The sequence below is a fragment of the Strongylocentrotus purpuratus genome, unplaced genomic scaffold (assembly GCF_000002235.5).
Source record: "Strongylocentrotus purpuratus isolate Spur 01 unplaced genomic scaffold, Spur_5.0 spur5_scaffold_15, whole genome shotgun sequence".
NCBI classification, from domain to species: Eukaryota; Metazoa; Echinodermata; class Echinoidea; order Camarodonta; family Strongylocentrotidae; genus Strongylocentrotus; species Strongylocentrotus purpuratus.
This window is the reverse complement of record NW_022145600.1, coordinates 3193542-3220879: the sequence shown is the minus strand read 5'-3', so window position 1 is coordinate 3220879 and position 27338 is coordinate 3193542. Positions and strand designations below refer to the sequence as shown.

Genomic DNA, 27338 nt, shown 5'->3' with positions numbered 1-27338 from the left:
ATGACTGAATCATACAATATGCTCTTATCTTCTAACAATAGACATTGCCATATATTCAAACATTTAATATGCTCAATACAGGTGTCATAGTCGAGTGGTTTAAGCTCTTGACTTGAATTGCATAGGTTGTAGGGTTTGATCCCCGACACAGCACTAATGTCCTTTGGCAAGGCATTTATCTACATTTGCCACTCCATACCCAGGAGAGAAATGGGGACCTGGGAGGATGACAAAAGCTTTTGTGTCGTAGTAATAGCCATATGCCTTGATGGTGACCATATGGTAGGATTACTCCCCAGGAAGTGGAGAGGGTGCACTCTGTGCGTGAATGGATCTGATCAGGGGGGAAATAATATCTATAAAGCGCGTAGAGGCAGTATTCCGTATTAAGTGCTATTTAAATCCAGATTATTATTATTATTGTCACTATGAAACATGGCCTCCCTTTTTTTCTCTGAATATTATTGTGCTCTTTATTGTAGTATAGTATAATGACTGCTTTGAGAGAAATAGTTGTTTTATTACGCTCAAGGGAAGGTTAGAATTGTGCTATTCCCCGAGGCTTGCCGAGGGGAATAGCCCAATTCTAACCTTCCCGAGAGCGTATGAAAACAACTATTTCTCGAATATTAAAGCAGTCATTAATACTTTTATATGCCGAAAAAAAATAGACTAAAAAATGAAAAATTAAAAATATTTGTCAATTTTGTCGAAGACGGGATTCGAACTCTTGCGTACAAACAAGAGGTGTACCGAAAACCAACGCTTAGACCACTCGGCTATGGCCCGCCGTTAACATGCTAGGCAGTTTTCTCCAATATATACATTAAAATAGATTGAAACCGGCTTCGCGTGTGATGAATGCTTCGCAAAAGCTCCAAACACGGACTCTTCTTTTACTTTTGCAATGCATATTGGCACGAACTTAGATCAAGATCTATCGGCAGATGTTGTTTTTAATACTAGCAGTCATTAATACTTTTATATGCCGAAAAAAAATAGACTAAAAAATGAAAAATTAAAAATATTTATCATTTTTGTCGAAGACGGGATTCGAACTCTTGCGTACAAACAAGAGGTGTACCGAAAACCAACGCTTAGACCACTCGGCTATGGCCCGCCGTTAACATGCTTGGTAGTTTCCTCCAATATATACATTAAAATGGATTGAAACCGGCTTCGCGTGTGATGAATGCTTCGCAAAAGCTCCATATACGGACTCTTCTTTTACTTTTGGAATGCATATTGCACGAACTTAGATCAAGATCTATCGGCAGATGTTGTTTTTTTGTTTTTGGAAGTTTATTTTCGTCTTCATGTCAACAATGCAAGATAAAATTGTCGGTAAGATCGATCGAGATTCAATTGTATTGAAATTACCGACCAATCCTTCGCACACATACGGCATCCTCCATCGCTCAAACCATTTTTTAACATGTAAACCTATGGGGTAACCATGGAGGCTGACCAACTTTTTTTAATAACCATGGTTATTAAAAATATTGAAATGTTTTATGCATGGTTACCGAGAATTTTACAGGAACAGTTGAAGTTTATGAATGCAATTCGACCAATCAGATGGCTGGATTTCTTAAGTGAGGTATATAATAATGAATATTGCCATATTTAAAACTTTTAACATAGAAATATTCTATCAATATTCTCATTGCTGTTACTAAGTCATGTAGCCTCCAACATCATAAGTTCATTATTGTTTAAAATCGAAATGTCATATCGGTATACAACTTGTTATCAAACACCTTTGGCATTCAAAACATTATTTCCTTGTTAGCTATATCAAGGACACCATACATAAAACAACAGACGTCACTGTAGTCAGTGAATTGACCTTATATAGGCAGACTTTGCTGCCTCAAACGTTTCATGATTTATGATTAGATGTCTAGGCGTTGGGAGGACATGTAATAATCGCTAATCATTAACGGAGGTGAGACAAAGAGGTATGATGCATTACTCTCGTTGCACCATTGAAACTTATTAGCATCATGAACGTCACGTAATGATTACTAGAAAGTATAATAAAGTATAAGCTATAACAATTGTGTGAAAATATTAATGTGCATTTAGCTCCATATTTGGTCTTTTGTCTCCCGTTATTAAAAGGTTGGATAGCACCATACATACTTTGTTATGTTTATATTGCCCAATTCAATTTCATTATAGAGGAGTATAGAGCTAAAGGTAAATGGTAGCAGCATTATAAACAAAACCGATATCAAAGGAAAATTTCAAACAGGTCTTTTTGAAAATGTTGCTTTCATGCTATGTGTCTGGTATATTGGTGAGAAGGTTTCACATAAATGAAATAGATTTGTCAACAGCTAAATTTTACTATTTTTACACAAATGAGTTTTGAAGGTATTTGAAGAGCCATGCTTTTCAGGGAACATTTTTAATCTGATGTTCTTCATCACTTGCATAATTACAATGATAATGCTCACAAATTAATTTCCACCTCTTCCCAGAACTCAACTTTTTCTTTAATCTTTAATGGTATAATATCATTTGGAAAAGAATGACATTGTTTCATGGACTTACTTCTCCAGGGCAGTATGGAACTTCTTTTCTTCTCCTGGCCGTCGTCTTCCTTCTCAGTAGGGATGCCATTCTGAAGAAAGAAAGAAAAGAGGGGGGAAAATCAAATATGACTTTTAACTTTGGTTCGTCATCGACTGTTCATGAATAATGCAAACATTATAGCGACCAGTAACAATTTATACATGCACTTCCGATCAAGATTGGAGAATAACGTATATATTGAATATACCGGTAAACTTTTATTACCTCACAATTCTTCCTAACATTCTGTGTTTCTATATGCAAGTGTTAGTATGCAAGTCTAGACTGTTGCATGCAGCAACATAAACCTTTTAATGCAGCTACGTACACCATCTTGAAGAAATATATTTTTTATCAGTAAAAAGTAAAGATGTCATATTGTATAGAAAATAGGAGCAAAGCTGGCTTGAACAGAATTATACCAAAAAAAAAGATTTTTACAAATTTAAACATCTCCCATTTTGCAGTAATAAACATTCTTAAATCTAGATTACTTGCAAACAAAAGTTTCAGGATATATTGTACTTAAAGATAGGTCATAAAAGTGCTTTCAATTTTTGCTAGTGACTGTAATTCAAAACAATATTTTCATAATACTTTGAAATAAAATGCAAACTGCAAAACAGCAAAAGCAGAAAAAGCAGGTAAATTAGAAAAGTATAAGAAATAAATGCCAAAACACAATACAAATCTTGCCTAAAATCTACAAGTAAAAACAATAAAAAATTGTTGAAATCAATGAAACAATTGCGTCTGTCATGGATACGCCCTCACCTACAAGGTATGAACGTGGATTACCGCAAAAAAAATGAAACAAACAAACCACTTCACAAAGCCTCGACCACAAATCGAGATACTTCCCCTTCGGATATAATGCAATAATTTATATTCCTTGAACAGGATATCACACGCTGGCTACCTCTCCTTTTCTCATTCTCACTTCTTCACTTATCTTTCTTTCCCTCTCTCTGAGCTCACTTTTTGCTTATTTCATCCATTTCCTATCACTTGCACTCCCTTCAGTTTCCTTCCTGAGGTCAAAGGTAAAATTGGATATAATCTGATGTTTAAATTCTGTTGCCCACACCTTCTAAGAACTTTCTTTCTCAAACAATTGATCGAATATGCAATTTATATAACTAACATCTATAATATCCATAAATGGCATTGGAAATGGTATGTTACCAGGACATGTTTTTCATGACAAGACGCAGAGTTGGAGATAGAAACAATCACATTTCCTAATTAGCTGGGGGGGGGGGGGGGGGATTAAGTTTCTAAACGAGAAAATTGGTATCTGTTGACTAAAGTTGATGAAGCAGTGTCTCAATCTGAAGCTGAAATGACCCTTAGCCAGCATTAAATCTCTGAAACCAAGATTAATAATTTACAAATTAGCTATCATAAAACTCATTAAAAACATTAGCTGAAATGTTTGCTAATTAATCATCTCGCCTTTACCAGGGTCTATAATATAAACTCCAATCACATTAAAAATTCCATTGTCGGTAAGTAAAAACTTGGTAACATTTTTAGTTTCAATTACAAATGATAAGTATACCAGCAAAGAGGGGAAAGAAATCGAATCAAATTGTTATATTTTACTGAAATTCACACAGACCTAATGTTAAAAACAAAAACTAAATGGCATTTAGCACATTTACCTGATTGAAAATGTAAAATAGTCAAGTAATAAGCACATATGAGAAATACACAAGTAGGCCTATATCAAGACTACAACACTGAGGATAACTGGTCCCATATGATCATATTTGTGTGAGGGCATTTAAGTATTTGTTGTTTTCAATTAGTGTGGTATTTATTCTGTTCATAATTTACTGGTACAAACAGTCCTGTAGTAAAACTGGTTGGTATTAACCATGGGATTAAGAATTCAACATGTTTTATTTTGACTATTCTTAAAAATTCATTCAAGACCAGAAGAAAAGAAAAAAAAATCCAATATTTGGGTAACCTTGACAACAGTGAACTCTCTATCGTAAAGGGTGTCATTGCACACAAATACACCTCATAATCTTTTGAAAATATTCTTGAAATACCTATTTCCAGCCTACTCATACCAATCCCTTTTCCTTTCATCTAACTCTCACTAACCCTTACTGCCACACACAGCTCATATACGTAATCTTATCAGTTTTCGGTCAGGATATTCACAGTTTCCTGATAGGTGCTGTGATATCAAATGTGGGTCATAAAAAGTACTTTTGTATCCTGAAGTGTTATCGTGAGAAAAAGGAGGCATAGAGCCAAGAGTGTGTGCGTTATCGGTAATGGTGGTTGGTCATCTTTACACACAAGATTACATTTGTGTAATATCAGTTAAATTCATTCAGCGTTATAAGAAATTAATTGTACACTGTGAAATCTCCACTAACAAAACAAGCAATGGTCATCAGGAAATAGTTCTGCAGACTGATGATCGAGATCATAATGTGAAGAAAAACAGGAAAGACAAGAAAGAAAGCAATTTGATTCTGTGAACAATGTTAGAAAATGTGTTATACTAATTACTCAAAAGTGAAAGTGATTAAAAGATATTAAATATACATGCGTCGTTTTAAATTGATGTAAAGCGCTTATAAACATGTATATAAGCTCTATGAAAAAATGATTTATTATTATTATTAAAGGAAAGAGAAAGGTCAAACAGAACCATCAACCAAAAACTAATATTTTTAGAAACACCATTTATTACACCAGCAAGAAATAGAAAGTGATATTTTACATGAGAGAATTCACAAAAATAGAACCAAAACAGAATGAACAAAGGTGACAAAAACACACTAATGAGAAAGTAGAAGCAGTGATACAGTGAAACAAAAAGAGAATTATTAATACTTATCCTACGAATCTTTTACACAGCTTATCACGAGTTCTTACATAATTTTCTTTTCTTGATTTGAAATGAATTTGCTTTCTATACTGGGGGATATTGCAGCAGGCAATACACTGCTAAGAAATCCTCATTACTAAACATACCGACAGCTCATTCATATCTTATGCAATAAAAAGCAGCATTTTTGTTGTTGCTGTATAGCTGTGCGCAACAAACATACCAATACTCCCCCTCCTTCTATGCCCTATGCATACATTTGTACTCCAATATCTGTGTGCCAAGATATACAGAATGTGTAAAAACAGTGGTACCCCCAAAAAAGGAAACAATTAAAACATGCTAGAAACACAGAATAGTGAAAAAAGGACCAGCCAACTGGCAAGAGAAACCAAATAAACAATATAAACAAGATATGCAAATAATGATTTCACTTGCTTCATAATGATGATGGAAATTGATTGAAGGTATAAAAGCATCAAGATTTATATGAGCAAGCTGAACAAATTCACACCAGTTCGAACTTCAAAGCATGCTATACAAGTAGAGCTACTTGTATGGGAGAGAAACATTAATAACCTTCATACCTTTTTAATAAACATGTGCCTTTTCTTAAAGGTCTGATTGCAGCAGTTAAAAAAGACAATGCAATGCAGACGAAAAATAAATAGGAGAGAAGAACATGTCAAATTATTAGTGAGTGCATAGACAAGACAAAAGAAACATTCAGGATTCCCATTTTTCAGGAAATGTTAAGTGCACTTGCGTTAATCGTTTTCCCTCTTCATGCATACATGTACTTTCATATTACATGTATTTCACATTTGATTAGATACCGTGCCTCACAGTTATGACATTATCAAATACATTTTTTTTTAAATGTGAGTGAACGAGTAAGATTATAGTGCAGGCATGCTTCTTATCATCTTGTGTGTACTGTTTCAATTAGGAATTCAACAGAAATGTATCATCAGTGCTCTAAAATGAAAGATAAAAATGACTACTGGTAGAGGTATTACTTTTGTTCTGACTTCCATTTCTAGTTTGCAAGATAAGTTTATTACACTGAGAGTCAGAAAGACCTGTACTGCCCGAGTTATCCATTCCTTGACATAACAACATTGTCAGAGGAATTTCTAATATAGCACCAGAGGAAATCGTCATGTAATGCCTTTCTACCAGACAAACACAGATTAACACACACACACACACACTGAAGTGAAACTGGGGAATGTAAACAATTGCATATGAATGAGTTCTTATAAATTTGTGAAACAAACAGGAAAGTAGTGATCTATCTTTTAGAATGCCTGGATTACATTTGCCCCGGGCGACGTACGATAAATTAGTCTACGATTTTTCGTAGACATCGTAGGAGGCTACGGGCTACGATGTTTGTGTTTACATTATCTATGAGCATCGTGCCATTTATTGTATTGGCCCTCGGGGGCAGGCCGGGGCAAATCCGTACAGAGGCTGCTCGGAGATTGTACGGAAATTGTGCAATTTGCATGCAGTAGCCGTGCAGTCTCCGCAGCCTCCGCACGGAAATCATACGGAGCCTGTGCAGCTTCCGTGCAAAGGTTGCGCGGAGAAGGCGCGGTGACCGTACAGCAACCTTGCGATAGCTGTGCAATTGCCATGCGAATGCCCCATGAGTCTACAATCTCCGTACGATTTTCTTTGCCCCCATGTTCACCAAAAAATAGTACGTTTGGTGCACAATCAGTGCGAGGCCTCCGGGTGATGCCCGTGCGGGGGTTGTGCAATGCCACCTACGACAAGTATACGGGCTACGGGCTTACAATTTTTTCAAATTTGTTTAACTTCTCACGAAACAAAATCGTAAAGGCTGCGGGGCCCCTGAATCCGTACGAAAATCTCACGACCGCCTCCTACCACCGCACAGAGGCCGCACGGAAAAGGGGATACGAGCAGGATACGGGCTCCGTAGACTAATCGCAGGCCAAATGTAATCCAGGCATAAAAAGAAACCAAGCTAACCACGAGGCAGTCAATTGTTAGTCGATTGTACTGGTATTTTTGCATGATTTAAGATTATCTACTTGATCCTGTATATACATCTTCTAGTTTTTCAAGGAATGTTGGTGTTCATTTCAGATGATGTCATAGAAATGTACATTTCGATGTCAAAGTTCTCTATGCTATAATTTCATGGTTACTTACACACACTAATTCATTTAAATTTTTAATATACATATATATACATACATCTTTCACATAAACCCTAATTTGCAATGCCATAAGTCCAATTGTATCTAAACATTAGTAATTATTAAGTACACAAATGTATAAGAAGGCAAACTCACACTGTATAGCAATGCAAAAAGGAGTTATGGTAAAAGAGAGGGAGGTTATAATGAAACCCACAGAGAATAAAGAATTGGCATACATGAATGTAGCATGGTCCTAGTGCAAGTTTAACTTCACACTTTCACCCAAAATGAACGAAGAAATTCTTTCAAAGGCTAATTAATCGGCTTCCCTTCTATAAATTGGAAATAGACTTTTCTCTTTCTTGCTGGAACACGTCATTAATGAAGAAGACTTGTGTACCTTAAACCAAATATGTTGATTTCTTTGTTTAATGTACGAGAATGCAATGAATTTTAATTTTAAATGTGTGGTCAATCTGATGGCTTAAAGGCTTACTTTTGGTAAGATGATTCTTACAATACAAATAGGCAAAAGCTGTGAAGCAACTTTTAGGACCATAAAGCAGAAGAGAAAATGCTTACCCACAAATAAGTAACAGTGACTTTGACAGTGCCAGTAAAGGTGATTAAAGAAGGTCATTCAATATTTACTCTGGTGACATTTACTCTTGGATTATTTCATCAAACATAGCAGGGTTAAGGCTCCGTTTACAATTAGATTGTAAGTTAGTATTACAGACAGGTCCAGAGTTGAAGATGGTTAGATCTTGATTAGTATTTAAAATTTCAGAGGAGCGATTGTAGCTGGAGTACTGTAAAAACAGGAAACTGTTGTGGCATAAAAATATTTGTGAATATAAGTGACAGCAAAGTTCACTGCAAAAAACTTTTGTGATTTGGCTTTTGAAAACTTTACCTACTCGCGAAATTTGCAAACATTGCTGTGTTACAGTGTATGTCAAACAATCCTAAAAGGCGATTTAAACTTTTTTTAGACGATTTTAACGTTTTTTTTTATTGTGACTGACACTCATCCACCCCAAAACTCTGTCTCACCCTGTTAGTATCTCTCTTGGGTCCACTCTTCTTCCTCTCCATTCTATCCTTGACCGTTCCTCCCAGCGTCACTCCTCCGTTCTTCTCTCCTCCTTTCTCGTAGCTGCTGCTCTCACTGGATATCCCACCGCTGCCACTGTGAACTCCACCGCTGTCCTCAAGGTCTCCTGCAGACGGCTCAGAGTCCGCGGTGGAGACCTTCTCAAGGCTGATGGGCAGGGGCAGGCCACCCATCTCGGCCAGGACACAGTCCTGGTACAGCTTGCTCTTGAGGAAGCGAGAGTAGCTGTCAAACTTCATGAGCTTGAAGATCTAGAGGGAGGAAAGGATGGATTGATTAGAAAAAAATTAGAAAGAGAGATATTAAAAAGCCTTCTTTTGTTGTTTACTATAGTGCAGCAATATATATTCTACAAGGGCATGAATGTGCAAAAATATATATATACATATTGTGTATCAAATACAATTTGATATATTCATATAATGAACATTAACATTCATTCCTAAAAAGTAAAATAAATATATGAGATTTTAACAGACGCGTGTTCACATATAAATACAAATGCAACTTCAGGGCACTGAGTAATATCTTCACCTGAAATTTCTAATAGGATTTTCTAAAGCATGTTAAGAAAGATCTCTAAAAAACTTTTAAATTTTCATTTTTACTTGAACAATTAACTCATACATTACCTTCACTACAAGTAAAAGTACCAATGCATGCACTTATCATCTGTAGACAACTTCATACATTGAGATATTTAAAGGTAAAGTAATTATTTTCACCTCCAATACATCAAACGTTTTCTTTTCTGCACTGTGACCCGAGGTTGCCCTAAGGAATGGGATTACCTTGCAAGCGCAATCATGATGAACATTTTCAAGATGCCATTCTAATGCAAGCCAATATTCAATTGCTTAGCCTGAACTTAATGGTTTTCCCATGGACCAATGCAGTTTCTTACTCTGAAAGCAATTGGTATCTAAATGTATAATCTACAAGAGTGGTGTGGGCCCTGCCTATGAAGTTATCACATATACCGGTAGCCCTGGTTGCTGAACGATTGCTTATTTTGCCCTCTTTGCCGCTTCTCCCAATGTGGTTAACATAAACACATTCTTTCGAACATTAAGTTTTCATGAATATCATCTATCCTCATGTTAATACAAAAAAAGCCTGCTCTCTAATGCTTTTATAAAAAATAAACAAATGGTATTTCTAAGATTTATGACAAAATTGTAAAAGAAAATTGTTTATTGTATCAGTTTTGTGGAAACGAATCTGGTTTACAAGAAAAAGTGAAATTTGGCATTTGTTTATTTGGATGATTTCTCCTTCGTACGTGCATACTGATCTGATTCACAGATTCACTTCTAAGCATTTCCTTATTATTTACCTAGAAATGTGGGAAGAAATTAGGAGGAACTTTTCAGCAAACTAACGGCACCATGAATGCTAAGGCCAAAGCAACTTATGCTAACGTACGGTTTGACTAGCGGTAATGAATGTAGCATGTATGTTCCAAGACAATCTCAAATGAGTTTCATGACTAAATATTTGGATAAAATATTTGAGTGAGTGCATACTAGTACTGCAGTATTCATGATAATTCATATATCAAAATCAAAATATCATTTTCTAAAAATTAAGCTGGCAGATTCAGGTATAATAACTAAAGAAGGAAAAAATTACCTTAAATAAGTAATCATAATAATATATCTTTCTCTACTGCTATATTATTTCCCTTTTAAAAGCAAGTTGAATTATATTTGGAGCATTGCATTATATACAACTGTAATTGTGCACCTGATATATATATATCAATTATCATTCAGTGATTCCTGATAAATCTTGGTGATGATATAATTAATTGTGTGCTAGGTAGTCATAATATATTACACTTAGAGCTACATAAAGCTATGGTAACACAATATCATAATCCAATACATATCTTTCCCTGTAAGTGGTTCCGAGGAATATATCCAGTACAGTACTGTATGTATGAAATGATAGTGGACAATGGTATTGGATGTCATGCTGAAGGCTGCACTTCCTTTTCCGGACTACTATAGGCCTTGTTTTGCTTGGGATTAGTTTCCGTCACCGTTGTGTATGTATGCGCATGGAGAACGAATGTCTACACACTTACGTGATTTTGCACTTCTAGGACTGACAGCTAATTGTAATGTGGTAGAACAAAATAGAATGAAATATGCGTTCTGGCTAGAGAAATTGCAATATTCCTTGAACACACAATACTTCATGTATCCATTAATCCAGTAATTCAGTAGCACAAACAAACATGCAAATTGTCAATTGTCTATTGTCTGTGGGGTATATCAATTCATATCCCTTCTCTTAAGAAATGCAATAGCGTATTCATATCTACGCTCTTGTAGTAATGCATTAACTCAATGCATTTCACATCATATTTCAAGCCACATCGAATACAGATTTTTTTCTTTTATCAATAAGGTTTGGTTGAAAATGTGTTAATTTGAGAAAAAATAGTTATTGATGAAAAATGAGAAGTGCCTGCCGTACTTTAATGAGCATTTTTCTGTGTTGGGTACAAACTAAAAGTAATTTTATGACTGGATCTGTTCCTGCAGAAAACAATAATGAACAGGAATGATGAATAGGCCTATTGAAACATGATTGATCTAACCACGGAGGACACGGAAGGGAAAGCGAGAACAAGACGATTGCAATTTGTTGGCACAGATATCTTGAAAGGCATGTATTGTTGGGATATAAAGTCTACTGAGTACTGACACACACATATATTTCTTTATAGGGGTTATTACTCTGTTGTTCCAAATATGGGGACACACACTGAAGTGTCGGAACAATAACAGTGCTTGCTTTTTTAAAAGCAAATTAAGGGCATTTGCATAACCTTTTTTAACTTTTACAAAGCCAGTGACGCAACGTTTGCAATGAGGCAGCAGAAACATAGACAATACATCATTTTGTATATGGTACATAGAACCTTTGGACAAAACAATACGATGCATATAGGCAAATGATAGACTGTATATTTCTGGTAACTTTCATTTGGTGACACAAAAATGTACATAATATGAAGGACATTGAATGACAAATCATACCAAATATGAAAGAAAATGGCATTCAACAAAGTGATTTCATCCATTTGAAACAGGTCACAAGTGGGCAATTCCTCAAAAATCATAATAAGTACACGTTCACCCACATCCAATTGAAATGTGCGTTATAAAATCAACAACTTTCAAGGGGATGATGACAAAAGCGAGACTCATCACAACTTTGTGAGAAACTGCCCAGTACGACAGGTTTGACTGCATTTTCAATAATGGTGACCTTTAACCTATGACATACCTGTAGTTGTTGCACTTTGTACATTTCTGGCGTTGGGTTCTTCATGGCCCCCTCAACCAAGGATCGTGCGCTACTGTCTAGGTTGACGGGCATAGGCGCCTTGGTCGCCAAATGTTTCGCGTAGATCTCCTCGGCTGTCCGTTGAAGCTATAGAGAAATGATGAAATTTAGTTTCTGATGAAAACACATCTAATTTCATTGAGACTCCTTCTACTTAAACAATTTTGATTGCTTTGAACTGATTAGGTTATGTGTTACTCAATAAGAATCTCATTGGAACTAACTGAAGTTTCAAATTTAGCCTTAAAATAATCGAGATTCATCTCAGTAGCATAACAAATAGCTAGAATATATCAATCAAATCAATCAGCAAAGAAAAAACACCCAGGAAAAGAACAATTAACATTTCTGATGAAAATAGTTGCCAAGGAATAAAACTTGAAGTTTAGACAAAATTAAAATGGTTTATGGGTCAGTTGCATAATAAGATATAAGTCATGAAGTGATATGCATTTGGCAAAAAATTAATTTACTGACAACTTTTCAAGATGTTAGTCAAAAATAAATATTATCATGTTGTTTTACCTCTTTGTGGTCTTTGATTTTGCTCATCTTTTCACAAGCAATCCAAAACATGATATTCTCATCACTGAACTCCTTCTTTAAGAATTCCTAGAAAGAGAGACAAAACATAAATATAATAAAAATGCAATGTTTCACCCAAAAAATCCAAATATTTTAAACCTCCTCTTGCATATGTCATTGAAACTCCTTTGTGTCCTAAATAAAATACCTAGAGCTGTCAACTTTTATCAGAAAACTGTTGGGATACTACAGATGAAAATCAGCATTTTGTTGAGATAATCTGTCATTTCTCAAACAAATACAATATAAAGCCACAGAAACAGGATCTTTATATTCAGTGTTTTGCATGGAACCTTCAGTGGTCTTCTCAAATTTCAGGATGACATTCTGAAAAGGGTACTACCATAGCTTTTGTGTGTAGACCTATCAAACTATTGAATAATTGCATGTCTATGACATATGAATACTTCAAAATATATACTGGTATGCATTGTAAGTTTAAAGGGCAAAATACTCAAGAATCAAAACGGTGTCACACATTGCTTCATGAATAAATGTATTGTACGTGTACACTGCAGGCTCCTAAGAAAACAATTCTTCCGATTCAACCAAAGCCAGACATTGCACATGATTTTATAAACTGGTCTACATACATGTATATAACATGTACCTTTCTACAATAAACTCAGACTACTGAAAAGGACATATGCAACTAGAACCATGAACAGAGTCAATACTGAGATTGGGATCTAATTTTAAGAGAAAACATGAAACCACCATAATTTGACCTATAATAGCTGTATCTGAACATTTTCAAGTTGCAAGGTTCTGGTACAAGACATAATATTCCATGTGTGTTATACTTTTCTGCTCCTATCTAATTTTGTAAAATCTCAATCTAAGAATATCCTGTTTCTTGAACCATTCACATTAAAATAATTTCCCCCTTTTCCTCGGAGAGGGTGAGAGAAGGTGAACATAGTGTAAAGAGCTGCTGCCAAAGTATTTAATTTCCTCAATATACGATGACCTCCCCGGTATTAATAAATAAAACTTTCAATTCTGGCCAGTGTATTTATTGAAAGAAATTCGTCATCACGCAGGATTACGTTATGCAAGTGCACTCTCTGAAAATTGAAAAAGGTTAGGCACCTGCAAGATACATAGCCTTGCTAACAAGAGAAGAAAATTTGTGCAAAGCTTCAATAAAATCTAATAGTCTGCAAAATAAAACTGCACTCTTATCAATAAAGTATAAATATGCACAGGTTTTGTAGAGTACTAAGCTGGCTTATAAGAGCAGGAATAAATGCTGAACATTTTCTATTTAAAAAACTGTGATAATTCTACAAAATACACTGCATTTTTTCTTCTAAAAAACAGAAAGATGCTGGTATTTTGTTGAAGATACTGTTTCACTGGTAAAAACTTATGGCGAGAGTGTGATATGCTATGTTTTTCTTTAATAACTTGCTAACCAGTAATCCTAAATATGTTAAACAATCATTCATTCCAATATTTGCATACAATGTTAGCTTCTGCATGGCAATGAGTACTGAAAGAAACACAAATCAAAGTGAAAGAAAGAAAGAAAAAAATCTTCAAATTGAAAAGAAAAGAAAAATCTTCCAAGCTTACTGTGAAACATGCCAAGCCTAGTTCATCGGTCAGTAACCTCTCAAAGTCTACGGCCCAACTGGACACTCTCCCTATCGATGGGTCAAGCTCAGCCAGGCCGCTACCTTTGGCCGCCAGGTTGGGGTTGCTTGCTGAGCTAGAGATACCTCGGCCATCGTTATTCAATTCTGTGGGGCAGAGGAAGAGAGGGTATGATCAGAGAGAGACAGAGGAGTACATTTCATCTATCAAATCCATCCTTGTTTTAAATCACATTATTTTAAAACAGAAAAGCTAAATATCTGAAATTGTAAGATCTTAAAAGCTCATTCTCACGAATTGGTAGATCCTGATATCAAATGGAACAATCGTATCATCAGAATAATTAGAACCTTAATAATACTTTTTAACACTAAAACTTTAAAAATAAATAAAAGAATGCTGCTAAACTGAAGAAGAAAACAAAAGAGGGAACAATTCTCTTACCTGTCTGCGATGCTGCCAAAGTCTGCTGTGGAAGAGAAAAAACAAACAAACAAATTAATTATTAAACATAATATATCTTACATGGAAAAGAAAGCATGCTAGACTCATGTTCTTTCCTGAAACTGAAGCAGGAAGGCACATGATATTTATTTTATATAAACAAGCATGAATTACGAGTATGAAAAAAATATGATCTATATAGTGTCGAAAGTCCACACCATTAGTTTTTGTCAATGATGAAAATTAAATTGAATAGTTTGCTCACGTCGCTGTCAAACACATGCCTCATGGTCATTATTACAAATGCATGAACATGATTGAAGGCACCCAAAGACTTCACGGCTGGACGTGTCCATTCACTCATTACATGAAATGGTCAAATTGCATACTATTGTGCATGATTTTTTTTATTTTATTGACATACCGGTACTGAAAATGAAATAACTTTCCACAACGACTATTCTCCATATTTATGTTAAAGAAACGAATGAAACATCTTTCTTTATCTAAAAAGCAATGAATAATATGAGTGGCAGATTACGGGCTTTTCAACAGCATATGGGCAGATAGTATGCCTAAAGTTATATTCATGTCTCCATAAAATTCTTGATAACACAACAAAAATCAAATACACATCCTTGCGTTCAATTTCTTTTCACCAATAAGCTCAGCAAAGTAAAATATACACACAAGAATATCCAATCCAGATAGAATCCAGGATAGGGAATCGGCCATCTCACATGTATTTCAAAATATTAAGTCCACAGATATTCAGAAACCTCAAGATGAAAAATGAGAATATTACTTGTGAAGAACATGGCAGCATTTCAACTGAAGAGGAATGGCTTCACCAACCCTTTTGATAAATGGGTACCACCCCTATCTACTTAGAGTATGAAGTTAACGCAAGCTACAGTTTGTCAACAAATTCGGCTTTGCTTTGGTCAGTGATTTGTTTTATTAATTAGTCATCCATGTCCAACCTATTGGAGAGTGGTCAATATAAGGGTTCAAGTGGTCAAGTATCAATGTTGTGGCATTGGCGTACATGTAGTTTGAGGATTAGAGTTCTTGATGCTAATAAATGAAAGTGGTCAGTTTAATAGTCAGTTACATAACACATTGAACAATATACAATGTACATGTAGGCTTTTAAAAACAAATATTGTAATCCTCACTGGAAAGTTTCAGACAACCAGACCCCCACCCCAATAAAATCAAGAAATATTTCTCTTTAGAATTCAATATAGAACATAAAATTTAGGCAAAACATGAGTGAAAGGTATGTAGGCCCTTCATCAACAATCCAAAGTGAAAACAAGCATGATGGAACATTTAAGTATCTCATCAATGCTTGAAAACAATCCCGAATCAATAAAACGCCTCTTGCAGTATCTATAAATCCTTGACATTCAGTAGAAATCATCTGTGAAGTTGGTAATTAAATTTGTATCCTGTTCAGACATAATCAATGTGAAGGGAACACCCAACTATCAAAATCAATTGTCCAACGATGGTATTATGGCATATATGTACATATTGTTAACGAGCATTAATAACCAGACGTTCATAAAAACCTACCATGCACTTACATTTATATGTTAGAGTGGTACACACAGTGATAAAAATTAAAAATATTACATTGTAAAACAGAAACAAAACTTGTTTATTCAAGTTTCTAAATTTGAATGCACGTTTTATTAATGCTTGCCATAGAATAATCACAACTTAAATATAAACATTAAACAGATCATTTACAACAAAATATATAGTTTGATATAAATGAACTAAACATCCTGCAACCTCACTGATGCACTCTACAACTATTGGTATATTAAGTAGGAGGCCTATAGTCTATTTTAAAATCAAAATCTGTGAGCAACACAAATACGCTACATTGTATTTTAGGAACCAATGGACAAACATAATATCCTTATTGATATAAAGGCAATAGGTTACGTTCATGCAACATATGCTCCAGCAACTACTGTTCTTCGAACAAGTTCTTATACCAGTTGAAATCATATAACTTTTACCCTGGACTTTAGACTTTACCTACACATGTAACCCTAATGCTTTGCTAAACCTAACCTAAAATCCAAACCTAATGTTTGACAAAGTAAATCGTAGAGCAAAAGATGCTTGAGAAAATGTCAGATCAATGATGTTATACCTCCTTAAACGAACTAGTCTGAGGGCTGCCTCGCCATGGAAAGAAGCACGACATCGTGTTAGAAATCCATAAGCTTCTCACTTCTCTAATTAATAAAAAGATACACCGGTATCTACATTGGCGAACACTCCCTCCGAATCGTACAACAGTACATCAATCTCTTGCAGCGAAGAAAAAATTTGGTCAATTTCTCATAAAACGTTTGTTTGATTCCTCACAAAAAAGACTCCACCTTTTCTGAGCACTGATCGTATATACCATGCATTGAACTACCGGTACAGACTTAAAATTGATTTCCATGTATGTATGTGTATGATGACCGACAGGTATTGCAATATCGAACTGGAGCTTAATCCGAGAGAGGAAATGCCCGGACTACCGGTGAAATACAGTCTTGCTTGCAAAAACAATATATGTTAGTGGCAGACCAGCCAGTGAGGATGATGTGGGCTTACAGACAAACAAGGAACTCATATAGTTGATTTATATTCTAATTGAATAAAAATTACACCGAAGGCAAAACTAATCATGCAGAGAATAATTGGTGACTTTTCCCTTTTCTGATAGGCATGTTTATATTCCAAGGTTTCAATTCTCTAGGTCAACAATCAATGAGATGTAATTATTAGAATATTACATAAACAGTGGGTATCAATGGCATCTAGGAAACCGATATCCTATGCAAGGATGTTACATGAACATCATTTCTATTTTCTCATACTTCGGTCACACCACCAAACCGACTTTAGACCGACTCCAAACCGACTATTTCTGGGCCATTGACGTAATGCAATATTTTTGTTCGGTCTTGTGATGTGACTAACAGCCTTTTCACACACAGCTAAAATTCATTGTATCTAGAGATGATTAGTATAAGCGTGTTTAACTCAACAGTTTTAAACACGTTTAAAGAAAATTTTCCCAGTGTGAACATCGTTTATACGATGTTGGGATAGATACGAAGTCGCGATCCATACGCCCCTAAAAGCAGGCTGCAGATACGAAGTTCGTATCTAGAGAGCTTGACATTTTGTGTGTGAAAGGTTATTCGTGTTTAAACGTGTTTCAGACGTGTTTAAACTGGGTGGAGCGTGCGCTTTGATTGATATGACATGACCTTCAATGCGCACAATGGTACTACTGCGCATTTTACGAGCAGTAGTTAATCACGAAACGATTAACGATCGCACCGAAATTTCTGTGTGTGAATGATGTCGTATGTTCAGGTGATTAGTATAAACACGTTTATACTAATCATGTTTATAGAATTTTAGCTGTGTGTGAAAAGGCTGTAGATAATGGCCTGAGCCTTCTAAACCTATTTAAAACCTAACTTTGTAAATCTGGAATATGTTTAACAATTTCTAGGACCCTATAGAGAGATGGCTACTTCAAAGGTTTGACTGTATAATAATTTTAAAGGACTGGATTTACTTTTAAGAACAATGATGTATATTCTAAATACTTAGTATCCTCCAAAAAATCAACAATTTGCCAGGTCAACCAAAGAGAAAACAGATAGTAAGATGGGGTTTCATTTACCGGATAATTAAAAAGTCAAGAAAAAAAAGAAAAAAAAAGAGAATGGAAAACCAGAACTTTTTTTCCCATTTACAAATGAGATGCCTTGTTTAATAGTTTTCACATTCAGTTTATGAGGTTTTTGAGTTTTCAAGAGCTGTAACAGACACTATCAGAGCCTTTTTGTTTACTGCTCCCAAACGTAATTTGTTTGTTGTGGCTTGCTTATTGCTTTTGCTCAAAGAAACCTTTATAAGATATGGCCTTCATCATTTACTACACTGTATATCTAATTGTCATTCATTACTTAATTCAGCACTGCCATATGGTGCATGAAATTATGAAACTGATTTACATTCCATCAATCAATGTTGTGTAGAAGTGGCTCTTGTAAATGATTTGATAATGTTTCCCACCAGCATATTCTCGGTTTATAGTCAGAAGGACTTAAGTTTGTGTAAAATGATATGAGTTAATAGCCTTCTGCCTCTGAACAGTTGATATCATCAAGGTGAAATGAAACAAAGTTTTACGAACCCTGATAATAGTAGAATATTGGGGATTGTTTTAGTATCGTGTTTAAAGCTAGCACATCAACAGGATGTGAACTTTTGAAATAATAAAAATAATAGGCATTTCTATAGCGCCGTCTATCTAGACATTCTATTCCGAGGCGCAATTATTGTTACTCGGCTTTAGTCTAGCTGCCATTACAGCGCTCAAGCATTTCAAGGAATTAATTCCTGCCAGGTACCCATTTACATCACCTGGGTTGATAATGATAGTGTAAGTGTAAGGTTTAATTTTACTGATCCAAATGGTTACTCGTTTATTTTACATTTAGAATCCCACCGCTGCCACCAGTTATACAATAGTATAAAACCAAATACTGAAGTGACATAAATGCTGTAAATTGTTAATAATGGACATATTTCTGGCAAGAAACTCTGAATGCACTGAAATTTGAAGTGGCAGGTAATTCAATCATTGTGCAAGATGAAACTATCGAGATCTGGACCATTAGTGAGATTTGTGAAAGTTTTCTGTTTTTCTTTTCCTCTTTTGTATGTATATGTGTTGCTTCTAAGTTACCCAGAAAAAAAGAGAAGCAAGTGACAACTGCCTCCTTAATTCCTTCAAAACTTAAAGCCCATGAACAAAAGGGGCACCAAGTTAGGTTTCATAAGAAAACAGTCACTGTGCAATCAAAGTCATCTGCCATGTGCTGATTCTACCATAGGGCTGTCAAAATTGAATTTCTTAACAAAAAAATTGGACAAAGAAGTATGCATTAGAGTAATAGATTTCATTACTGAGTTGCTCCTTAGGTGCCAAGGTAAAACCACATTTCAAATTGATATATTTCATGGAAAAATATGGTGAAGAAAGAAAGCAGTAAGGTTGGTCTAACTGAGGAGGATGCTTGATGCAAGAAGAAGAAGTGGAGGGAGGGAGTGCCATGGTGTGAAAGTCATTAACACTTCTTAAAGATACTATGTCCCTTTTGCAGCCAACATCAAATTATGTAGAACTTTGCAGGAATTATGAGTATGTCATGTATGTCATCTGTATCTGTGGAATTTAAATGTTAGTGTCCTAATATTCAAATTATGCAAGGAAACCCGTTTACTTGCTAGATTTCACTGTCAGACACTATTGAGTGACTGACTGGCCTTTTTTCATCTTTGGTAATAACATACATAAAATGAGCTGTAAAGGGTACATGAGCATCTGTCTACATCAATAACCCACTTCTTGAAATGACCAAAATCAAACTGATAGAATCTTTGCGCAGCATAAAACGTACGACCATTCAGTACAATGGTCTGAAAAATCAGACTATTACTTACTGGCTCTATAGCTCCTAAGACGATTCGACAACTAATAGTCGTTATTTTCCCACTTAAAGACATTTTCAAGCCCTCTTTTTTTGAGAGAAGTTCTAAATTAGTATTGTCTTTCAAATGCCGTTGGAATTTGACCTTTTCATTTTTTTGGCCTGCCAATTGGACATACAGTGTAGTACCTTTAAAAAGGAAAATGTTGACTTTAATAAATGATCATTATGATGATGACGAAATTTCAAAAGAGGATTTTGAGAATTATCCAAAGTCAATGCCAAAAAAAAAATAGTTACTATAAATTTAAAAGCCCTCTTTCAGGTCTTGGTGCCCTCATAATTATGGACATATATATGTTAATTAACTTTCTAAGAAAACGGATGTTCTGCAAAGTTTGAAACCGTTAACTATACTGCCATATTTAAACAAACCAAACAACACGGAGGAGGCGAGTTGGCTCAGTCGGTAAAGCGTCTGCCTGTCGAACCAAAGATCCCGGGTTCAAATCCCACCCAGGCGGATAAGTGAAGCCTGCGTTGTGTGTTAACGTGCCCCTTCCCTTGCTCATAGATGCAGGCTATGTTAAGTGGAAAAACACTCCATCCCTCGGATAGGACGTTAAATGGAGGTGCCGTGTAGAGAAGAGTCACTACCTTTGCACGTTAAGAACCCACTGCACTATTCGTATAAGAGTAGGGGGAAACCCCGGTGTAGTGGTCCACCTGCACACACCCCAGAATAGTACGATAATACTCTGTAAAGATGTATGTACTCAAAATGGAAGAAGAAGAAGAAGACACCATCTCATTCCAATTCATGAATCATACAATATAACTTATAAGATATGCAAGAGTTTAACATTGCTTGCCCCCCAAAAAAATACAAGTAGATTATAGAGGGAAATATAATAAGAAAATGGCAAGCATTTTTATGTGACGTTAATCGCAACTCGTAGATACTTACAACTCATAGGTACTTACACTGCTAGTGAAAAATCTACTGTTAGGCTGCGGTCCTCGCACCCTTCCACTTCTACTCCAACCATTTACAGGCATTGTGAGGTTCGGATGTTAACTATAAACAATGTCAGGTTAACATATGCAAAGTGCTTTAGGTTGAGTTTGAAAGTACAAACTAATATCTTCCTTTCTATTCAAGCAAAAAATGTTTACAGCTTCAGATTTGTTGTCTTACTATGCTGTAAAACTGAATGGTAATTCTATGGTTGTTCAAATCCATAACATTAAAGAAAATAGAGTGTCCGAACTTTATTAACATTCCATGAATGTATCCAAAAGAATAAAATTCTTGTACAATGACATCACAGAAATCAGGTCCAAATTCCGAGCAAATCCAATTCAGCACGATTTCAATCCATATATTCCACGTGATAGCAAAACGTTTATGATGATAATTTCCTCATGTGCAGTTCATTGTGTTAAGATCAGCAACGATAACCAATAAATCCTTATGAAACTATGTGGTAAGTTGAGCATTCATCATATGGACATGACGCTATCTATCCACTCCACGGACGACGACTGTTTCCTCTTCCAGAGCTCCGCTTTACAAATCTTATCCCAATCAACAAAGCTGCTACTATTTAATCATCGCTGGCTGTGACAAGAGTTTGGACAGTGTATGCCACAACTGATTATATTACAGATTTCCTCTCTGAGAGTAGAACAGCTTGAAACCTATGGGACAGGTTCTATTCTTAGTACTCCAGAAGTTGTTCAAAATGTATACCTGACTAGGTTTCTAAACAGATCAAACTATCAAGAGAGATCAAAGGGAGCTCTGGTAATATGTAGCACCTGACAAAGAAACCATAACTACAAATTGTATCGCTCCATGGATTTTGTAAAGTGATTCAACAGTTGATACTACACGCGATTCCTGAACTCTTATGACTAGATGCCATTAGATCACGCAGAAGTGGTGAATTTTAATGGCTGTAGCAGCCGGCAACAATTTTAATCCTACCCTTTCACTGGTTTTAAGTTACAATGATAAAACATACCTGACCTTGACAGAGAGACAGTATTCTATGAAAGGAGTGAAATGCATCATTTTTTTCGAAGAAAATTGATGTGACATAGTTTCCAGTGAATACGAAATATTAGCTTAAGAACCGAACTGCAGATGATTTATTAGTATACTAATGCATATTTATGCCTTATTTAGTATGTATTCATGATATCTTACTTCCTGCAATGCAAATGATAAGAAATTAACTTTGAAATCATTTACAGCTGGAATGCCACTACCTTCTCAAACTTTCATCCGTTTTGAAAACATGAAAATAAATATTATTCAGGCTATCTTACTTAAGTCTATAAAGCAATTGTGGAATTCATAATTGAATTAAATCAACAAGTATTGAGAACTTTGCAATTTCTTTCTTTAGTCTAGAACATAAAATTCTTATGCTCAGTTTTCAGCAAATTAATTGAACTTAAATATATCGTCTTTTTGTATCATAATGATAAAACTAATAAAGTTGTGGAAGAGAAATAACTAGAAAAATCTAGCATCCCCAATTAGTTTTCAGTATTCCGCTTAATTTCAAGTGATATAACAGAGAGAGAAAGAGAGAGAGAGAGAGAGAGAGAGAGAGAGAGAGAGAGAGATTGGGAAAGAGAATAACTATACAATGCATGCTGTATGACAATAGAGGACTAAAAACTTTACTTCTCTGAGGAAGCGTTTGGCTATGTTGTACTTTGGACTTAAGAGGGCAGTATGTCAGTTTTATTGGTGGGCAAAGTGCAATGCTTTCAGATGAAAATAATGTTTTGTTATGCCTAACAATGGAATAATGCAAGGGAAAAAAAGAAGGAATATAATCACATAAAGACAAGGTGACAAAATTATGGGATGGATGTAAACATTCATGGGGTTTTGGGAGAGGAAGTAGTGAAGAGAAAAAAAATCATGTCACTCTAACAAAGTCTTTCAAAATTAATGTGGAGTCCATCAGATAAGGGAATAATTATCCAAATGGACGATTATTCACTTATATGTAATTTATGGGTATCAAAGTGCGAAGCTTTTATTATGCCAGCATATGTTAGGTTGAGGTAATGCTCTACCCATTGCAGATCAATACAAATAATGCCAATGAAATGTTCACACTTTTATGACAGACAGAGAAAAAGCCAAGCATCTAATATCATTTATCTTAATTGTTTACTTACAATAAAATAAAGGATCTACCAAGTACCAACCATTTTCATTTTTAGTTGTTGAAAATATATTACAAACATATAATATAGAAGGTAAGCTCCATCTGAAACACTATTTATCCAAAGCAGTTGTAAATTGTCAACAAAATATATACTACTGACATCACCCTTTCTACAGCTGTAAATGTCATTCCATATATTTTCACAGCTTTGTCTCTCAAGAGGGTTTTTCTCCCAGATCTTTCCAAAAGGGCAAAATCATCAACTGCATATATTACCTGTCTCTGCTGTTTAGGATATATAGATGTAATGTGTTATTACCCCCCCCCCCTGACCTCCATTAAAAAATTGAAAAATCATAAAATCATAAAATACATGGTGAATGCTTCTGGTTCTATATCACAATTTTTAATTTTGTAAAAACAATTTGCCTCTGAAATTCTGAAGTATGTTTGATATGCTTTTGCAAGCTAAAAAAAAACTGAAATGATGCTCAGGTGCAAGAAATTGACAAACAAAAATACTATGTTATTTTCTCTATTATGTTTCAATCTCATCCATATACAGTAATTGGTACCGGTAAACCATGTATTTTCCAACTAAAAAGTGCTCCATCCTTTCTCTCAGTTATAATTCTCCGTCTTTTCAGTTATTTCAATCATTCTTTTGAAAAGATAACAATATTCACAACACACGTTAGACAAAAAGGAAACATAAGATTACAAGTTTGAAAGCCACAAAAGCCTGAGTTCTGTTTTAATCTATTTCCCTGTCAACATGCACGTGTTTACGTTCAAATTGTTCCTTTTAGCTTCTAGTCTTGTTTCATCTTAAATAAAAACAAGTCAAAATATTGATAGACACTGTCAAATCCTTTACTGACTAAAGATTTTCTGACTTCATAAACTTCATAAACACCAGTCATTCAAATTCTTTTCAATTCAATTGATATCTACATAGCAGAGAGGAAGTGGATTTCCCAAGAGACATATTTTTGGGGGGTAAATCTTCCCCTGGCTCCATCTCGGGGACTTGCACCTGGCCCGGCCGAGATGTACGGTTGCTTTCATTCGGGCAACGCTTCGAGAGCGTACAGTCTCTCTGGAGGCTGGTGTCAACTGCCAGGACCACGCCACGCGGATCGTATTCAACCAGAATCAAATCCCGGTTTACAATCCATATTGATTTTTTGTGTAACTCCTTCTAACTGGGAGGCGTACAACTGCCCCCATAGTATACCCTTGGTGGTTATAGGCTATGCGTGAAGAATTTTGATTGAAAGCTAAATATTTTCATCTTTTAGAGTACATCAAACTGTCACTCACATTGTGTACCTTTGTTCTTATACTTAGAAATGGCTAAAAAATAAGCATTTCTTCGTCCTGTGTGCATCACTGTCAAGCAAGTTTCCATTAAAAAAAATCAAACATTTTAATACAAAAAAAATGAATTACTAAAGTCCAGCTTCAAGATTCTTTGTGGAAACTAATATAGAGATTAGAGAATAGGAGAAATTAATAAATAAACAAATCCTAATTGAGACATTTCAGTTGGAAATTTGTCTTCTTCTTCATATCCTAAAGCTTCAAAATATCATTCACAGCTTCACAGATATCAGAAGCACAATGACAAATTTGGTGACTGAGTAAAAGTTATTGAAATCAGCTACCCACAAACTGATACCCTCAACACTGAAAGTTCAAGATTAAATGTCATGATTTCTTTCTCATAACAACATTTTTTTGGATCCTAAAGCTTTGAAAACAAGGATATATTCAATGAACAAGTTAAGATTGGGACATTAAATTTGTTCTGTTAATGCTTATACCTAAAGGTTGCAGAAAAATGTGATATTGAACAAGTGTATATTTTATTGATAGGTGAAGGTATAAACTAGGACCTTCAGCAAGTGAGCTACTTTCTATAAAAATGGATATTATATGGATAATATACATGCATGTATTGTGAATCGTATGAATTAGTGAATCTAACTATGCACCTCACATTTTAAATACTTTATACACCAGAAACATGAGGATACAATTAATGAATGCTAGAGGGTTTATACATGAACAATCAGTGAGTTATAATCTCCCTAACAATGGTGGTCCCACAATATTGTGATCACCACCCTATGAAAACTTTGACCAATCATCCCGCATCAGTTGTAGCCTGTGCTATTTTAGCCCATTGTGAAGTGAACAAAGGTTGTTTAGTGAATACCCCCCCACTTGAGATCAATACACACGCTTGAAAGTTTTTTGCTGCGGGAGGGAGCGTTCCCAAGGCGTTGCACGGACGTAGCCCCCCTTGCAGGCAGGGCCAGGATATGCATGGTGGATGGCTAGCTATGCATGGCGGGTACCTCTGGATGATTTGGCGCAGGCAATGGGCGCTACTGATGGCCCCCTTGATGGGCTATTGTCCCATACTCTCTGCTCAAAAGGGGACATATTGATTGGAGTGGTTTTCAAGAATAAAGGGTTATTTCTCCTTTAATCTGACAAGGAATTTGAATTGGTTCTGGCCCGCACAAAAGAGAGCACCCCCAACATTGTGGTCACTGTAAATTGCCTTGTGTCGATGATCTGATGACATAAATTGTCTTTGGATGACGTTCTGATGAAGTGGCCATTGCCACAGCGAACACTGTACTATGCTTAGACGTGAAAACAAGCCTTCAAAGTTTACATCCCCTTTTCAACACTACAACAAAACAGTGGTGAACTCCTCAACAAAAACAACCCTCAATGCTGTTAATATCGCCATACAAATTTGCTGTGAAAACAGGCCAGTTGTTGACGATAACTATTCTAATCTCTTAAACCGTGCAATTAATTTCATTTCACAGAGGACTAAGCTTGTACTATAACATCCCAGTATGGTGCTCGGGCCCTCTCCTGGGCTCCGAATTCCTTCCCAGCATGCTGCGCTCAGCTGGAAGGCTAATAATGACCTTTCTTACACCAATCAGGCAATGACAATGTAAAGAGACACAGTTCGTATAGATTCAGCTTGCAAGCTTGAACTGGTTTGGGATTTCTACAAGTGCATGAGAAAGTTACTTTCAAAAGTTTTTCTTTCTTTTTTTCTAGATAGATAGTGAACTATCAAAGATTACTGGCGAGACACTACTCTTCTGTTTTGTGACGAATGATCGAAAGGTGTGCCGAGGAATTTCTAAAAGACTGAAATGAAAGTGGATAATATTTACATATTTGGCTATAAGTGGATAGTGTCAGTTGTGCATTTTCATTTGAATCTCGGACTCTCATACAATCTACAGATTTAAGTCAACCATCATGTGAGCAAAATTGAAAATAAAATTATGTTTCAAACTCCAATCTATTTTTCCCTTTTCACATACCCACCTGGGTTCATTTACCTTTGTACACTGTTGGCCTCTATGATCAATAAAACTATGGTTACAAATCATATCATTATAAATATCAAAGTAAACATTCCATGAAAAATGTTTGATCAACAAACATTTTGAGACGAGAAGTACAAGTATGTGTACAGTACACATTCCTCTGTATCTATCGTAGAGTACCTATTGTGTGTAAACAGGGGGGGGGGGGAGATTCTATAGCGATTTTAGCAGGATAAAAATTTAGTCAGCGGTGCATAACATTCACAATAGAAATAGTGTATTGCATTAGCATCGAGCCTACCTTGTATGGAAACGATATTATTTTCATCTTATATGTGTAGTGTAGCAGCTAGTAGCAGCCCACAATAGTATTTGGGTGACATGGCATAGTGGCGCTAAAAGCCATTAAGAATTGTCACTGTGATGTATGTGTATAAAACTGTGACCACTTTTTGAATGAATGAAGTGGAGTGGACAAATCGTCTGTCATGTATACATGGAAACTGTGGCCCCTGCATGAATGCCT

General features: G+C 35.5%; 1 protein-coding gene across 5 annotated transcripts in view; it reads right to left on the bottom strand.

Annotated features, from left to right (window-relative positions):
• Positions 1–27338, bottom strand: part of LOC115917989 (regulator of G-protein signaling 12-like) — a 61268-nt gene that overhangs the window by 19050 nt on the left and 14880 nt on the right. For 3 of the 5 annotated variants that reach the window (XM_030985368.1, XM_030985365.1, XM_030985367.1), the window contains exons 3-8: positions 14717–14741; positions 14252–14418; positions 12614–12700; positions 12029–12175; positions 8668–8979; positions 2560–2629 (exon numbers count right to left, since the gene is read on the bottom strand). In XM_030985368.1, the coding sequence (XP_030841228.1) occupies positions 2560–2629; positions 8668–8979; positions 12029–12175; positions 12614–12700; positions 14252–14418; positions 14717–14741 (808 nt within the window). Of the gene's footprint in view, positions 1–2559; positions 2630–8667; positions 8980–12028; positions 12176–12613; positions 12701–14251; positions 14419–14716; positions 14742–16889; positions 17634–27338 lie in introns of those variants that run through there. The other 2 variants (XM_030985369.1, XM_030985366.1) reach the window with 2 other exon arrangements.